General features: G+C 37.1%; 1 protein-coding gene across 14 annotated transcripts in view; it reads right to left on the bottom strand.

Annotated features, from left to right (window-relative positions):
- Positions 1-15810, bottom strand: part of KLF12 (KLF transcription factor 12) — a 507694-nt gene that overhangs the window by 14421 nt on the left and 477463 nt on the right. For all 14 annotated transcript variants that reach the window (XM_031466116.2, XM_064493092.1, XM_010978786.3 and 11 more), the window contains one exon: positions 2840-2997. In XM_031466116.2, coding sequence (XP_031321976.1) covers positions 2840-2997 — 158 coding nt within the window. The remainder of the gene's footprint in view (positions 1-2839; positions 2998-15810) is intronic.

The following is a 15810-nucleotide window of genomic DNA, read 5'->3' as shown; positions in this document are numbered from 1 at the left end:
GTTTTTTCAAAAAAAAAACCCATTATAGGTAAAGGGGATGGAAAGATCTCGCTCCCAGCAGTTTTTGACTTAGATGACCTCACAGATTCAATCGCTAAAAGACTTAACATTATCTCTGCATCTATTAAGAGACGTCCATTAACAAGAGCTCTTCCCTCGATTTGTGGTGTGAAAACTTAAAAAGACGCAGCAATACGTGGGAGTATACCTAGAAAGACGTGGCAGAGAGAACTGAAGCTGTCTGATTTGGAGAAATGGAGATGCTGGTGGCTCGTGGCCGTGTTGCAAGGAGCACCGGGGCCAGGGAGCGAAAATTACTGTATGATGATTGGGGCTCTTCCATTCAACCAGACAGCCCCTGAGAGTCAGACAGCGCCACAGGAGAAAATCCAACACCGTGAGATGAGGCTGTGCCTTCAGAAATTCCACCCAACTTGTCTTGCAGAAGAAAAAGCTCTCAGTCACACGCAGTGTTTAAGGAGAGGTGGGAAAATGAGTGCTGTAGGAAATTATACTTGACCACGAGCCACACTTGTACCAAGGAGATCATGACACCTGCAGCCCCTAGGTGTTATCAGGATCAAATGAAAGAGAAGATATCTTAAATTCACAGGAAACGGCATGGTAGGGACTTGTCTGTGACAGATGACACCCAAGGGATTCCTCTAATTAGAAAACTCTGTGACTTATAAGGTCCACTTGGATTCTAGGAGTCTATGATTTCATCTTATTAATAAGCCAAGCTAATGAATTCTGCTTCAGCATAAAAGGTTTCTATTGCTTTGAATTATAACGCCTACATCACATGTCCCCCACTTTCATGATATATATTAAAACCTATTAGATGCAATCTTATAATGCCATGACGTTAAATCCTTTAATAGTACCTAATTAAACCTTTCCCCCTCTTTCACTGTTCATCACTTGGATAAATGAAGCAGAGGTGTCTGTGAAAATGAGGCTAATAAGAATTTCCGAAAGTTCAAGGAAAATAGGGCTAACTCAAAATATATGATTCACTGAAGAAAGGTCATTCTTTTTTTCTTTTTTTTACCAGAAATGCTCCCATAAAAAGTCAGTAATGTGGCCTGATCATCCTTGCTACTAAGATTTGTGTTCACTATCTACTGACAGGATGAAACATGCTTATTCAACTTTCATGTCTTTTATATTCATCCTTTGCCTTAATAAGGAAATTGATTCAAAAACAGAGCCTAGGAAATCGATGAAAAACTTTCCTGGGGAGGCTCAGAACCAATAGAAAGGGAAGAAATTTGGGACTAAGTGGAAATGGGAGAAAGACTGGGAGCAGAGAGGAAAGATGGAAGATGCAGTTTGCACACCATGTTGAATTACTCTGAGAAATAGTAAAAAAAAAATACCGTGTTGGATGAGCAAAAGCGAACTCCAGACTCTATGATGCTTGTCTGACTTCGGGCAAGCATCCTGCACCATAATTTCATCACACACAAGATGCCCCACCTCAACGTTTGGAGTTGTGAAAGTCTCTGTAAAGCAGCTTTCAAATAATCTGTAACAAGGCTAAATCAACAGCAAAGAATGCCGACTTAAATGACTTTGCTACCTCGCTGGGAAACAGTTTATGCAGTGTAGTTATTTTAATGTATTCAAGATGGGAGTCCTATTTATACAGCCCCACAGGAGTCTGAGACTTGAACCTCCCAGTTTGAGGCGGGTGCTGGCGGCTGTCTCCTGTTGAGGGCAGTCACTGGACTGGGCTGGTTGGATGCAAGACACGTTGCTACCAGGAATGTGTGTGACTGGATTTCTCTCTTCTCTCTGCTTCTTTGGAGGTTCCCACATTCCAGCCACCAGTCACTTTTCCTAGAAAAGGTCCTGTAATTGGGGGGTTCTCTTTCCACCTTTGATCTCTTCCCAGAGCCTCCCACTGGTGGTACCCAACAGGGTCCAGAAGCCAAGGAAGCCAGGGAATGCCAGGTGGGGGACACACAAGGTAGTAGATGGATCGGGTGAGTAGGGAGCTAAGTGAAGAGTTGCCAGACTCTTTCCTGGGTGGGTGGATGGGTGGGTGAACAGGTGAGTGGATAGGTAGGTGGGTGGGTGGATGGGTAGATGGGGGGTGGTGAAAAAGTCAGTGAATCACTTGTCTCAATTTCCTCCTCTGTGAACTGTGATGACTAAAAATCCTCTCCATATACAAAACAATACCAGTGAAAATCAGGAGTGAGGTAGAAATATTAAACTCCCTGCAGTGCTATGTGTATGTCAATCTCATTTTATATTTTGGTTTATTTGGGGGACAAGATCGAGAAGAAAAATATATGATCTTAGTGGTGATAAAAAAAAGCTAACTTTAAGGGACCGATTCTGTTCAAGCTTGTTTGATGTGCACTTAGACATTTAAAAACCTGACAAACTAGACAATGATGATGTTCCAGTGCTGCTCATGGAAAAGACTAGACAACTGTGTTCACACCATTATCATAAAAGTCCTTAAGACACAGAAGACAGACTTCTCTGATTGCTGAACTTCACTGAGATGCAGGCCTTTTTCAACTGAAAGAGGGAATGCACTTCATTCATAACTAAACTCAAAACTAAACTAAACTGATCAGGAACTGAACTCAAGAGGCACGTTTGATGGGTGAGCACAAAACATTTCAGCACTCTCATGGCTCCAAGGTGAGCAAAAGCAAACTTCAGACTCTATGATGCTTGTCTGACTTCGGGCAAGCATCCTGTACCATGACTTCATCACATACAACAAAATGCCCCACCGCAACTGTTTCTGCTTCCAGCAGGTGGCCTTTTCTGGACCCTCACCGACTGTCAGGTGAGAAGCCCCGCAGAGCTGTACCTGTATGCGTCCTTCGATGAGCCTTCAGGTGAGAACTTTTTGTGTACACTTTGTTGCATCCCTCAAAATCACATCTGTGGATCCGCCGTTTTCTGGAGTCGGGGGATTCAGATCGTCTCTGGCGTCTTGTGCTCTCAATACTAAATGGTGAAATTGAACTGGAAAAAGAAAAAGTAGATGAAATTGGTGAGAAACACAGCCCTCTACTGTGGTTCTGGTGGCATGAGATCTGAGCCTCAGACTTGGTAGCCTCATACAGACACAAGGCCCCAGGTCCACATTTCCCGCTGTCACTTTCTGGGACACATTTGAATTCTTAATCTCGAAGACAGGCAGCTTGACCTATTTTTGAGGAAACACTCCTAGGGAGAATAAGACATGCTTAAAACAACAACAACATGACAAAAACAAAAAACTAAATGAGAGCACTTTTTGGTGCTTTCACGTTGGACAATGGTAAGTAGATCTCTATCATCCAAAGAGACAATCTGGTGGCGTTAAAATTATCCCTCAAAGTTTTGAACTTCTGAATACACTTAAAGAGAACATTTTAGAAAGACCTGTTACAGACAGATGACAACACGAATGCATTTAATAAGTAACATGAGGGTCTGAACTGCATGTGACAACATAGAAAATCGTACAACGTACATTTCAAAACAAGCGAGGTCAGGCTGAAAGAAATGACATCAGTACATCAATAATATGACTCATGACAAGCTATTTCTGTTCCATAAAATGCACCTGACATTTAATTTTTCCAGTTGGTGGTTTTTCACGCTGAGGAATAAAGTGCATTGTATTTAAAGATTAGCTGTTCCACATTATGAAAAAAAAGTTTTAACTGTGAAATTTGGCCCTGACTTGTACATTGTTTAATCTTAATGCCACAGCAGAAAAACAGGATTAGTTTGTAATGTCAGGTAACTGATTAACATGTACTTCTTCAAATCTTAACCTCTTTTGATTGAGATAGAAATGAAGAACATGACTCATCTTTTTTAGTTATTCATGAAGTTCTTTACAATTACAGTAAAATATAATCAAAAGCAATCACTCAAATTTCTACTGTAAAAAACGACCGCTGTTAGTATTTTGACATATTGTCCTCCAGCTTTTCCATGTTTTGATGCTTTTTAAAATTATTTTTTTACATTTTTTTTGGGGGGGAGGTAGTTAGGTTTATTTACTTCTTAATTTTTAATGGAGGTACTGGGGATTGAACCCAGGACCCTGTGAATGCTAGGCATGCACTCTACCACTGAGCTATATACTCCCCCTAAAATTACTTTTGATTAATAAATCACTCATTAAAAAAACTGACCACCACAGATAAAGATGAAACCCGTCCCACCTTGTCTTCCATCATTATCTTGATCTCGTCTCCTCCTCCCAGGGAAAAGCTCTATCACCAGTTTTCTTTAAAGTCTTACAATTCTTTTAAATTATGCTCGCCTGTGTGTATCTGCATTCCTGGAAACTCATTCTATTGCTCTGTGATTTTTAAAAGACATATACATAATAAGCTGTTCACACCATCCCCCAACTTGTTCTACGCTTGACTTTTGTTCACTCAAAATTAAGGATCTGAGATCTGGCCATGTTGATACAAACACGGTAGTTTATTTATCTGAAGTGCCATATACCACAATTCATTGATTCTAAGATGAATTTTTTTCACATTCCAATGTCTCTAAAATCAGGATGCTTCTGACATTTGATGGCTTGTCATGGTTCAATTGACATAAGTTTTTTGTTTCTTAGTGGTACATAAAATAATGGTGTATTTACAATAAGTGGTGTTTTAGCATAGATCAGGAGTTGGTAAACTTTTTCTGTAAAGGCCTAGATGGTGAATATTTTACTTTGACTGAGAGTCAGATGGCCTATGTTATAACAAATCAACCCTGTAATTGCAGCATGAAAGTAGCTATAGATAAACACATAAACAAATGAGTATAACTATATTCCAACAAAACTTTATTTACAAAACAAACAGTGGGATGTATTTGATCCATGGGCTGTTGTTGGTGGATACTTGACTCAGACGAGATATGGGAATATTCTCATGAATATTCATCCCAGAGTTTTAAAATCCATTTCTTACGTGATGGACATATAGATTGTTTTTAAGATTTCACTATAACATTACTCCAGTGAATTTTTTTGAATGTCTCCTTCCACATACATGCCTTTTAAGTTTCTATGTATCTTTCCACTTGTACAAATAACAGAGTCAGTAGCCAAAGGTCTAGATGATTAGATAAGCTCAAATATAAATGATGTTTAACTACTTGTGTCAAACACTTTTATGCAAGATCTCTCTTAGTTGAACGAAAGACCATATGGGATGGCTGAACGACTTTTTCAGCCTTCTTATCACTCAGTGCGGATTTGTGGTTTCCCACATACCTGACTCAGATGCAGGGATTGGAGCCTATTGTGAAAAGAATCAAAATAGTGTGACTGGCCTGCCCCGTGGAAGAACAGCTTTAGAAAGAGCACTCCTGATGAGGCATGTTCTGGCTTAGGGTATGATTCTTGTGAACAAGTGAGCCTGTACGTGTGATGACAGAGCAATGCTAATTCCTTTCCTGACTATCTAGTCATGAAAATCAACATAGATCTTTTCACTGGGGACCTCAGAAATAGATACTTTCACGTTGTGATCTGCTTGACACCTTTTAAATCGAGAAAATGACATGGTATTGCTTTCCTTCAAATTATAACTTAAGTCTATAATAAGAGCACTATGTTTTGTACAATCCTTTCTACACATTAATAGGTAGAAGTCTGAGTGTAACATGCAAAATCACACACACACATATTGTTTTGTCTGTAATTGATTTTAGTTACTTATCCTGTCATGTATTCACATATACTGAGAAAAGTGAAAAATACATCTGAAATCAAACCCCATTAACTACTAAGCAGGTCTTTAAGGGACCATTGAAGTAATGATTCTATACAGGCCATCAACCACTGAACTACACAGCAGGCAGGGAAGGCAGAGCAAAGGCTACAGAATGGCATGAAATTTCTTCACTCGGATTTCTGAATTTACATCAAAGTCAAGACCTGTTAGGTAGATGGCCTTAATGTTCTACAAAACTTCATATCCTGGTTTTCCTAATTTTAAAGTGAAACGTTTTAGGACGTTATGAATAACAACCACCTAAAGGTATGTGTAGTAGTAGTAGTAGTAGTAGTAGTAGTAGTAGTAGTAGTAGTAGTAGTAGTAGTAGTAATAATAATCATAATAATCATAATAATTTTTAAAAGTATGTTCAATGATAGCTGGACCCAGCAAAGCTAGCTTTAAAATGACATTCAATGAGTAAAATTTCTCTCTGGTTTCCCCTTTTTAAATGGCAGAGACTTCCTCAGAAGATGTCAAAGTACCTTAGGTTAGGCTGTACCTCTCAGAACTAGTATTTGATCTCTTTGTGCAAAAGCAGGAAGGTAAGTAGAGCTGAAGTTAAAAAGAGTCAAAAATGCAGAAGAGCTTAAAGAACACAGGAAGAGGTGAGGATAACCCAGCTCCATGGCGGGGCTGCTATGTATGGGAGCCCACAGCATATGGCCCTACAGTTGGTGAGTACTGGAGGTGGAAGACAGCCACGGGTTGGGGATTTGGCCACACCAAGTCCATGGCAGGAAATCTGACAGTCCAGGTGCTGGTAACAAGTACTTTTGTGTCTCTGGAGCCCAGAACTTGTGGGCGTTCAAGAAACATTTGCTAAACAGAATGAATGAATAGATGAATGGATGAGTGTATTAAGTCAGGTATTCCTAATTTTAGTTTAATATTATTGACTCATTAATTCATCCGTAATTGGTTAATTAATTGTTACTAGGATTCTCTGATTGTAAGTCTTCTGATAATGGTCACTTGGGTCCTCAGTCTTACACTCATTTCCGTTACTTTCATGTTTTAAATGCTGTAATATACAAAGTGGCTACTGAATATCAGGGCTCCCGGGTAACCACACGTACGTAAGTGTCTTGGTTCTCTGCTCTAAATTCAAGAAAAGGGCATTCTAAAACAAGGCTTAAAATTAAACTAGATGGTGGTGAATGAAATAAAAATCTTCCCTTTGATCCTTGGTGAGCATCTAGGTAAGCAGGAAAGGGTGAAGGAATGATTCGAACTCTTGGCAATACCGTCCTGTCCTGTCTCACTCTGGGGCTCACAAGCATGGTGTTTGGTAACAGAATAGCTCTAATTACACGTTGGGTGTTTCTATTCTGCCCTTTCTGTGCCTTCTGAGCAATAAGCTCTTTGTTTTGAAGGCACTTAAGGTATCTTCAAATGCACGCAAACTGACTTCTGTACTTCAAAGAATGGAAATGCGCAAGTGACTGCTGCAGACGCCAGCATCGGATTCTTCCAATAATCCTTAGTAATGAGCTTGGTATGATGAAAATGGTAGCGCAAAACAGTTGCTAGTGTGTTCCCTGACACTGTACTAAACACATCTGTGCAGTTCAAAAGAACAATTAACTAAAGGCCCACTCCCTTCCCCGGAAGGTAAGATCATTTAGAGAAATGAGTGAACACCTGAGGGGGCCTCACGGGCACTGCGTTGTAATGATTAGATGCAGAGAGAACAAATGAGTGAATCATGGCTTCCGTTGCACAACAGTCCCACTTGGAATGGCAAGTTAAATTAGAATTAAACCCAGAGAGGCTCGAAAAGTCACATCCAGGAACAGCTCTATTTAAAAAGAAGGCACTCCATGGCTGCCATGAAAGAAATTAAGGTTAACTGTAATCAGCAGGTAATAAAAGACCACTTGTCACGTGTGACCTTAGTGTGATGAGACGCCCTTCACTGAAATTGGAGTTTCTATAGGAATCCTTTTTTTTTTTTTTTTTTAAAGCCAGGATGTTCTTTTAAGGCTGGGAAGAGGACACCCACATATCCTAAATTTTAAAACAAGAGCAGAAAACAGAGGAATAGAAGGTGTGTTAGCCAATTTACACAATCTCAACACAACTTCAAGGAGCAAGGTGGAGGGTAACAACGACAGGTGACATTTACAGAATGCTAAAGGCACTGCTCTAAATGCTTTAAGTTTCAAAGCAACTCTCTGAGGTCAATATTATTCGTATTCCTAGTTTACAGATGAGGAAACTGAGGCAAAGAGAGGTGAAGACCAAGGCCGAAACAAAGTGGGTGGCCATACCATGATCTGAACCCAAGTGGTTGACTTCAGAACCCAGTCTTAATTATTATGCTGTATTGACTCAGATATATGGGAACATAAACCAGCATGTAATAAAATATGAAAAAGCAACAAAATACTCTGTATCATTTAAAGTTTCCCTCTAACCCTACGACAGAAAACACCACCACATAAATGTAGTCTTAAACGTAGCCATTCTTAAATGATAACGCATATACTTTTAAGAATTTTAAGGTAAACTGTTTTGTAAATACTGCCAGTAGAGGTACTCAGTGTAATGACTTACTATTAATCTCCCTAAGAAAATACTTTCTCAAGGTTGCCATAAAATATATATTTGTTTTAATGGAAATGTTTTCAGGAGGCTGAGTTTGGCAGTGATCTGCAATTATGTCTTCCTTGACCATCAAGGCCACAGAACTTGTTCCCTCCCTGCCATTTTAGTTTATCTACAATTTTACCAAAAACATTTAGAGTTGGCTGCACGACAGAATTACCCAAATGCAAGGGGGGACATTCAGTTTTAAAAGTGTATTTTGTACTGTTTTCCAAAGTTTATTTTAAAATTACTTCCAATAGGACATTAAATATCACCTACTGGAATTCTGAATTAGCTTCTGCCACAGAATAGACGGAAGTTAGAACAACTTCCTCGTTAGGAAATCAAACACCACACCGGGAATGAAATATCGAGGCCACAAGCCAAGAAAAGAGTTGATGAGAATTTCAGTCAATCAGCAGTTACATAAGTCTGAGTAATCGAGATTCTACTCACGTGGACAAGCCAGACATTTGTAGGTTTTTGCAGGCTTTTTCTTAACCAGCAGATGGCTCTCAGAAGCAGGCATCTTTGTATTTACCTTCCATACTGTAACAGACTCTATCTATCTAGCTTCTATCAAACCATGTCAATGCTTTTTCTATGATATTATTAAGTGGGGAAAAGGTGTTATGTAGACATATTCACCATCCAGTCCCCAGAAGCTACATTCCAAGTTAGCACAGATCCATTGATCTGAACTTCTCCTTTCATTCCTACCCATAGTTTCCTACAGAAAATTACTTTTGAGCAGATTGAAACTGTAAGATAAGAAAGTTGCCAATCTTTCCAGAAGCTGTGACTAAAACATTATACCACTTCACGTTCAAATTTGGGTTCAATAAAAATTAAAAATAAAGTCGTTTTCACCAAATGTATAAGTTAAAAGCAATACATTTGCTGAAATATGTCAAAAAGCTCAAACTTGGCATATATTCAACTAGGAATTTGACACTTTTATCACGCAAGCAGATATGTCCAAAATATATTCCTAATTATAGCTTTATTTTAATAAATTAAATCTTCTACTAATTAAAAAATAAGGAGTTTATGAATGAATCTTTTTTTAGTTGGGTCTGTGGATAGATTCATAGTATATCATGATTTTCCTCAAAAATGACAGCTGCTACCAAGTATTTTTCATCACTATCCAGGATCATTAAAATACTTAAAACTGGTGCGGACTCATCTTTCTGCTTTTTTTCTTTTTTTTTTTTTTTTGATTCATCAAATTTTAGCAAGTAATATCAGAGTCTGCTTAAGTAAAAGGTAAAATGGATTAACAGAAAAAAATGAATCATTAATGACATTTGCTGTGATTGGTTATATTATTAAACTTTTATGATGAATTTAGATTACAGGTTGAGAGGATTGTTTGCTAACAAGGAAAATCCATTTTGAAAATACAGTATCTCCTTAAAATAGTTTCTTTTGGAGGAACATTGTATGTAATATAAGACTTTTCTCCATAAAGTCAATTCATATTGCAGGATGGAACAGGAACACTGAAACAACTGTGGATTCCTGGATTACACTGGACAGGGAACAGAAGACACAAAACTTGTTGAAATATTCAGAACGTGTCCACAGAATTTCTTCAGAAAACAATGGGGTTTACATTATGTTCATGCCAGGAGTTGTAGCTTGATGGATCATTGAAACCTCAAAAAAAAAAAAAAAAAAAAACCAAAAAAACTTTCTAGGTCTGGACAGATTAATTATTTTAAATCAGAATGCCTTTAAGGCAGGTGCTGTCCTCCCCAGACCGGCACGAGCCCTACCACCCGTGTTGCCTTAGGGCAGCACTACATATTTATCTTACTGGGGTATCCCTTGAATCCATCTGATTTTGAGACTCTCCAGAATCACACTAAGTTAGAAAGTGCTAAGTTAGAAAAATAAGTTCTTCTTATTTCATTAAAGATAAACTTAAAACTATTCAAGAATGAAGATATGGTCATATGTATGTCTCTGTAGAATGCAGCATTATCAAAAGGTGTTGAGAAGAGTGACAAGAGAGGAAGGAGCTTGGGGAACACAGTTCACCCCATGAGGACCTTCCCAAGTACATACAGTGGAGTCTCACCACAGCCCTGCTCTAGGGCAGAATTTGAAATGAAGATTAATTTTTCCGTGTCACAAAGATCTTCTTATAGACAGATTCACTGGTAAGGTGGTCACATGGATGTACCCCAGGCAAGTCCAGTATATAATAAGACTCTGTCTTAACTACTGAAACATATGTAAAATGTTTCAAATACACAGTTCTGATGAGATACTATAATGCAACCATCAATAAACTTTTTAAGTGACCATCAACACAAGCCTCCATCTATTTTATGCTCATCATTAACCAGGTCTATGTTACACTAGAGATTTGTTTTATTAAAGAGCACTGAAATTATATCAGTTAACTATCTGGCAGTTGCGATTACATAAATTTTTGAAACAGGTTTTAATTGCACATACAGGGATACATAAATAATAAGACCAAGTAGAACTCATTAATAATGTCTTACTTGAGTTTTTTTGGCCAAAAGGGCTATCTGGTGTTACAAATAGGCATTTCTCCTATCATAAAACATGTGTGTTATTTGAATTTTGGAGAAAAATATCTCATCTAATGGAAGGACTATTTTATCTTTTTTTTTTTTAACTAAAAACTCAATTCAATCTTCAAATACTCAGCCAAATTAATATTGGAAAAGTCAGAAGGTATATTAAAGTGATCCAAATTCATATTTGAAAGACATTTAGAAGATAAGGAAACCAAGGCTCAGAAAGTTAATTAAACTAATCTACGCCAAGCCCACACAGCTAAACAGTAGCAGAGTTGGAACCAGACATGTAGTTTCTTGACCCAAGCTAGGACTTTTTCACTCGCCAATGAAGTTGTAGAAAGACCTGTGTTATAATTTTTGCTTAGTATAAAGGAAAATCTGCTTGGCAACACTGATACTCTTTTTTTTTTTTTTTCTTTTTTCATCAGATAGAACTAATATACCCACCTAATTTACTTCTTTGCTTTGGCTGCTAGGAAAGTCAACCACAATAGCCTAGGATTTGGCATGTTTATTTTCCAGTCTAACTGTACGGGTCCCAACTCCAAAGTATATAGTTTTAATTTTATATAATAATTCTTCAATGTATGTCTCATCAATTTCTTTCTGAACTAGGGTGAAGTGCTAATAATAAATATGGAGAACAAAACAAAAACAAAGAAGCGAAACATGCTGATCTTATCTTAAAAATGGAGAAAAAGATGTGAAATTTGAATCTGTATTTTAATATGCAAACTTCTAAAGGTTTGTGATCAATATGCTCATATTATTACCTTTAAGGAAAAAAGAAAACAAGAATTTTTTTTTGCTGTGGTTTCTACAGAAAAACACTGACTCTAATCTAAAAATCTACATATGAATGATAACTCATAAATTATTAGCTATGGTGTCTTAGACATTTAATCTTTTTGATTTTCACATTCTCATATTTCAAATGTGGAGTTGTCAGGAAGACTAGCCTAGAGTAATGTAAACCAAACTCAGTGTCCAAAAAATCTCCAACATTTCTTAACCTTGGGGGTTCCTTCTTCCTTTTTTGGTTAATAATTTTATTAAGACATAATTCACACACCATAAAATCACCCTAACCAGTGTACAATTCAGTGGCATTCATTACATTCACAATGTTGTACAACCATCACCACTAGCTTGCTTTAAAATATTTTCATCATCCCAAAAGGAAACTCCATACTCAGTAACAGTCATTCTCCCTTCTTCCACTACCACCCCCAGCTCCTGGCAACTATTAATCTAACTTTCTGTCTTTATGGATTTGGCTATTCTGGATATTTAATAGAAACAGAATTGTACAAATGTGGCTTTTTGTGTCTGGCTTCATTCACTTAAACATAAAGTCTTCAAAGTTTATCCATGTTGTAGCATGCATCAATACTTCATTCCTTTTTTTTCCTTTCAATTTGAGATGTAACTGACATACAGCACTGTGTAAATTTAAGGTATATACTATAATCATTTGATTTGCATACATCATGAAATATTGATACTTCTTCCCTTTTAATAGCAGAATAATATTCCATTGTATAGATACATCATGTTTTGTTTATTCATTAGCTGAAGGACATTTGAGTTGCTTCCACTTTTTGACTCTTATGAATAATGCTGCTATAAACATTTGTACAAGTTTGTGTGTAGACATGTTTTATATTCTCTTGGGTATATACCTAGTGGTGGACTTACTAGATTATATGGTAATTCTATCTAATATTTTTAGGAATTTTCAAACTGTTTTTCAAAGTGGCTACACCACTTTATAATTTCACTGGCACTGTAAACAAAGTTGTAACTTCTTTTGAGGATTAACTTCTTTTGATCTTTACCAACACATTATGTCTGTCTTTTTCATTTTAGCCATCAATGCATGTAAAGTGGTACCTCATTGTGGTTTTGATTTGTAATTTCCCTAGTGACTAATGAAGTTGAGAAGCTTTTCATACGCTATAGAAAAGCCACTTACATATCTTCTTTGGAGAAATGTCTATTCAAACACTTCATTTATAAATTGTGTTGTCTTTTTACTGTCAAGTTGTAAAATTTTCATATAGTCTGGACACAACATGAATATACAATTTGCCACTCCCAGTGTGTGTTTTCATCTTCTTGACTGTGTCCTTAAAGCACAAAAGTTTTCTTTTTTTTATGTCCCAGCAATATTTGTTAAAAAGATTATTCTTTCTTCATTGAATCGTCTTAGAATCCTTGAGAAAATCAATTGATCATAAATGTAAGGGTTTATTTCTAGACTCTCATTTCTATTCCACTGATCTATAAATGCACACTGTCTTGACTTTGTATCTTTGAGGAGAATTTTGAAGTTAAGAAATGTTCATCCTTCATAGTTATTGTTTTTTCAAGATTACTTCCATATGAATTTTAGGCTCGGTTTATCAATTTCTGGAAAAGAAAATTCAGTTGGGATTTGGATAGAGATTACACTGAATTTATTTATCATTTTGTGGAATGCTACCATTTTAAACAACATTAAGTCTTTCGATCTATAAACACGGAGTATCTTTCCCTTTGAGAGTTCTTAAATCTTTTATAAATAATGCTTTATAAAAGTTTTCAGTGTTCAAATCTTGTACTTTCTTGGTTAAATTTATTCCTAGGTATTTTCTTCTTTTTCATGTTGTTTTAATGGAATTATTTTCTCAATTTCATTTTCAGATAGTTCATCGATAGTGGATACAAATACAGTTGATTTTCATATACTGATACTATATCCAGCAACCATGCTGAACTTGCTTATCAGTTCTAAGAGGTTTTTGAAGGGATTCATTTGTGTTTTCTGTATACAAGATCATGTCAATTGCAAACAGATAATTTCACTTCTTCCTTTCCAATCTGGATTTCTTTTCATTTCTTTTTCTTAACTGCCCTGGCTAGAATTTGACTGAAAGTGGTGAGTATGAACATCCTCATTTTGTTCCTGATTTTAGAAAAAGTATTCAGTCACCCATCAAGTATATTAGATGTGGGTTTTTCATAGATGTTCTCTATCAGTTTGAAGAAATTCTTCTCTATTCCTAGTTTGCTGAGTGCTTTTATCATGAAAAATGCTGAATTTTTTCAGGTGCCTTTTCTGCATCTATTGAGATAATCATGTGGTCTTGTCTTTTAGCCTATTAATATAATGTATTTAATTGACAGATTTTCATGCGTCAAACCAGCCTCATTACTGGGTTAAATCCCATTTGTCATGGTATATACTCTTTCTGGAGGTTGCTAGATTCAATTTGCTTGTATTTTGTTGAGGGCTTTTGCATCTATATTCATAAGGGATATTGTTGTATAGTTTTCTTTCGATGTCTTTGTCTGGTTTTTGGTATCAGGGTACTAATGGTCTCATAGAAGCATTCTGAGCTCCTTCTTGACCTTGGGTTCCATGATACCATGTTTACGTCAAGAACCATTCCATACTACATTCCTATTTGCTGATACTTACATTTTCTTTCCAACCTCAATTTTGCTCTTAGCCTGCTTTTATTGAGCTGATGTTTCTGACATTTCTATGCTCCTGGCCTAGAAGTTCTCACCTAGGACTTCTCATATAGCATTACACTCTTGGTGCTATACTGTCCACCAAATGCATAGCCCTGGCCCATCTTTATTCACCTAAGAAGAGTTTGATAAAATGTTTGCAAGCTTTAAAGCATCATGTAAATATGACCACCTTCCTAATTTCACTCTTTTCCATTTTTGGTAAAACACTGTCCATTATTCTCAGAGTATTGTTAGATATTACTGTAGTCTCTCAATGTGTACCGTACTGTTTACAGTAAACTTACTGTGTACTATGAAATATTGCAGGGGGCGTAACAGTGGCTTTTTTATCTTCATACATAAGCTTAGAAGATCATCAAAAAAATTACACAGAGAGTGGCAGGGTAGCTATTATTATTGGCAGTCTTATAGATGAGAAAATAGACGTTCAGAATGGTTAAGTGTCTGGGAAATGATAGACTTAAGACCTCCAGGCTACACTTTTTCCTACATCCTATCATTCCCATAGTAAGAGGGAAAATCTGTCATATATCAAGGTGACAACACTAAGTCTCTTGTACCTTATTTATTGACGATTAAATACCATTTGCACTGTTGGTATATTTTTACTTGGCTTTTTCCTGCTGAGAAAATCAGTAAGATGAGAGTTTAAATTAGTAGCAGTTAGGTATACATTTTTTTTTCATCTCAACACTACTTATTCAATCAAATAAAACAACAAACATTTTCTGTGAGTTCACCACAGGAAGTCAGGTGGCATACAAAGGTATCCTTAAGAGAGTTTGTGATCTGGTGAGGTGTAGCATTTGGATATTTACCTACCTTAAGTAGGTGATAAAAGACTCAAATATTTGCCAATCACATGACATACAGAAGTCTACTCATCACCTCCAAAATTTCTGAGAGGTTGATATTCTTAGCACTACCTTGGCATTTACCATTAATCCTGATGTAAACATGTAAAAATCAGCACCTTCTTCAATCTTCACAACAAGAACAACCACATACGCTCATCTGAGTTCAGGAGCCCTTTTTACTACAGATTCTGGAGCTCTGGCTCCCTCTTCCTAGTGTGCCTGTACTTAGAAAATGCTTTTGGCTACCTCTGTGCTGCCCACTGGTCCCATCCAGCCTCAGGCAACTGTTCATCTTGTTGGCATTCTCCCTCCTTTATCTTTTCTCTGCTTTCTTCTCATCTTTATTCAGGAGAAAAACAAACAACTCCTTCCCTTGGCACATGCAGGGCAGATTTCCCTCCTAAAAGCCCTGGGGCTAAGGTTCCATCCAAGTCCTTGGCTGGGAAGTGGGAGTGGGGTTCAGCTGACAGTCGCCCTCCCAGCATTCCTAATGGCACATTTTCTACACCAAGAGAGTTTTTG

The sequence above is a fragment of the Camelus dromedarius genome, chromosome 13 (assembly GCF_036321535.1).
Source record: "Camelus dromedarius isolate mCamDro1 chromosome 13, mCamDro1.pat, whole genome shotgun sequence".
Classification (NCBI taxonomy): domain Eukaryota; kingdom Metazoa; phylum Chordata; class Mammalia; order Artiodactyla; family Camelidae; genus Camelus; species Camelus dromedarius.
This window is presented reverse-complemented; position numbering and strand designations above follow the sequence as displayed.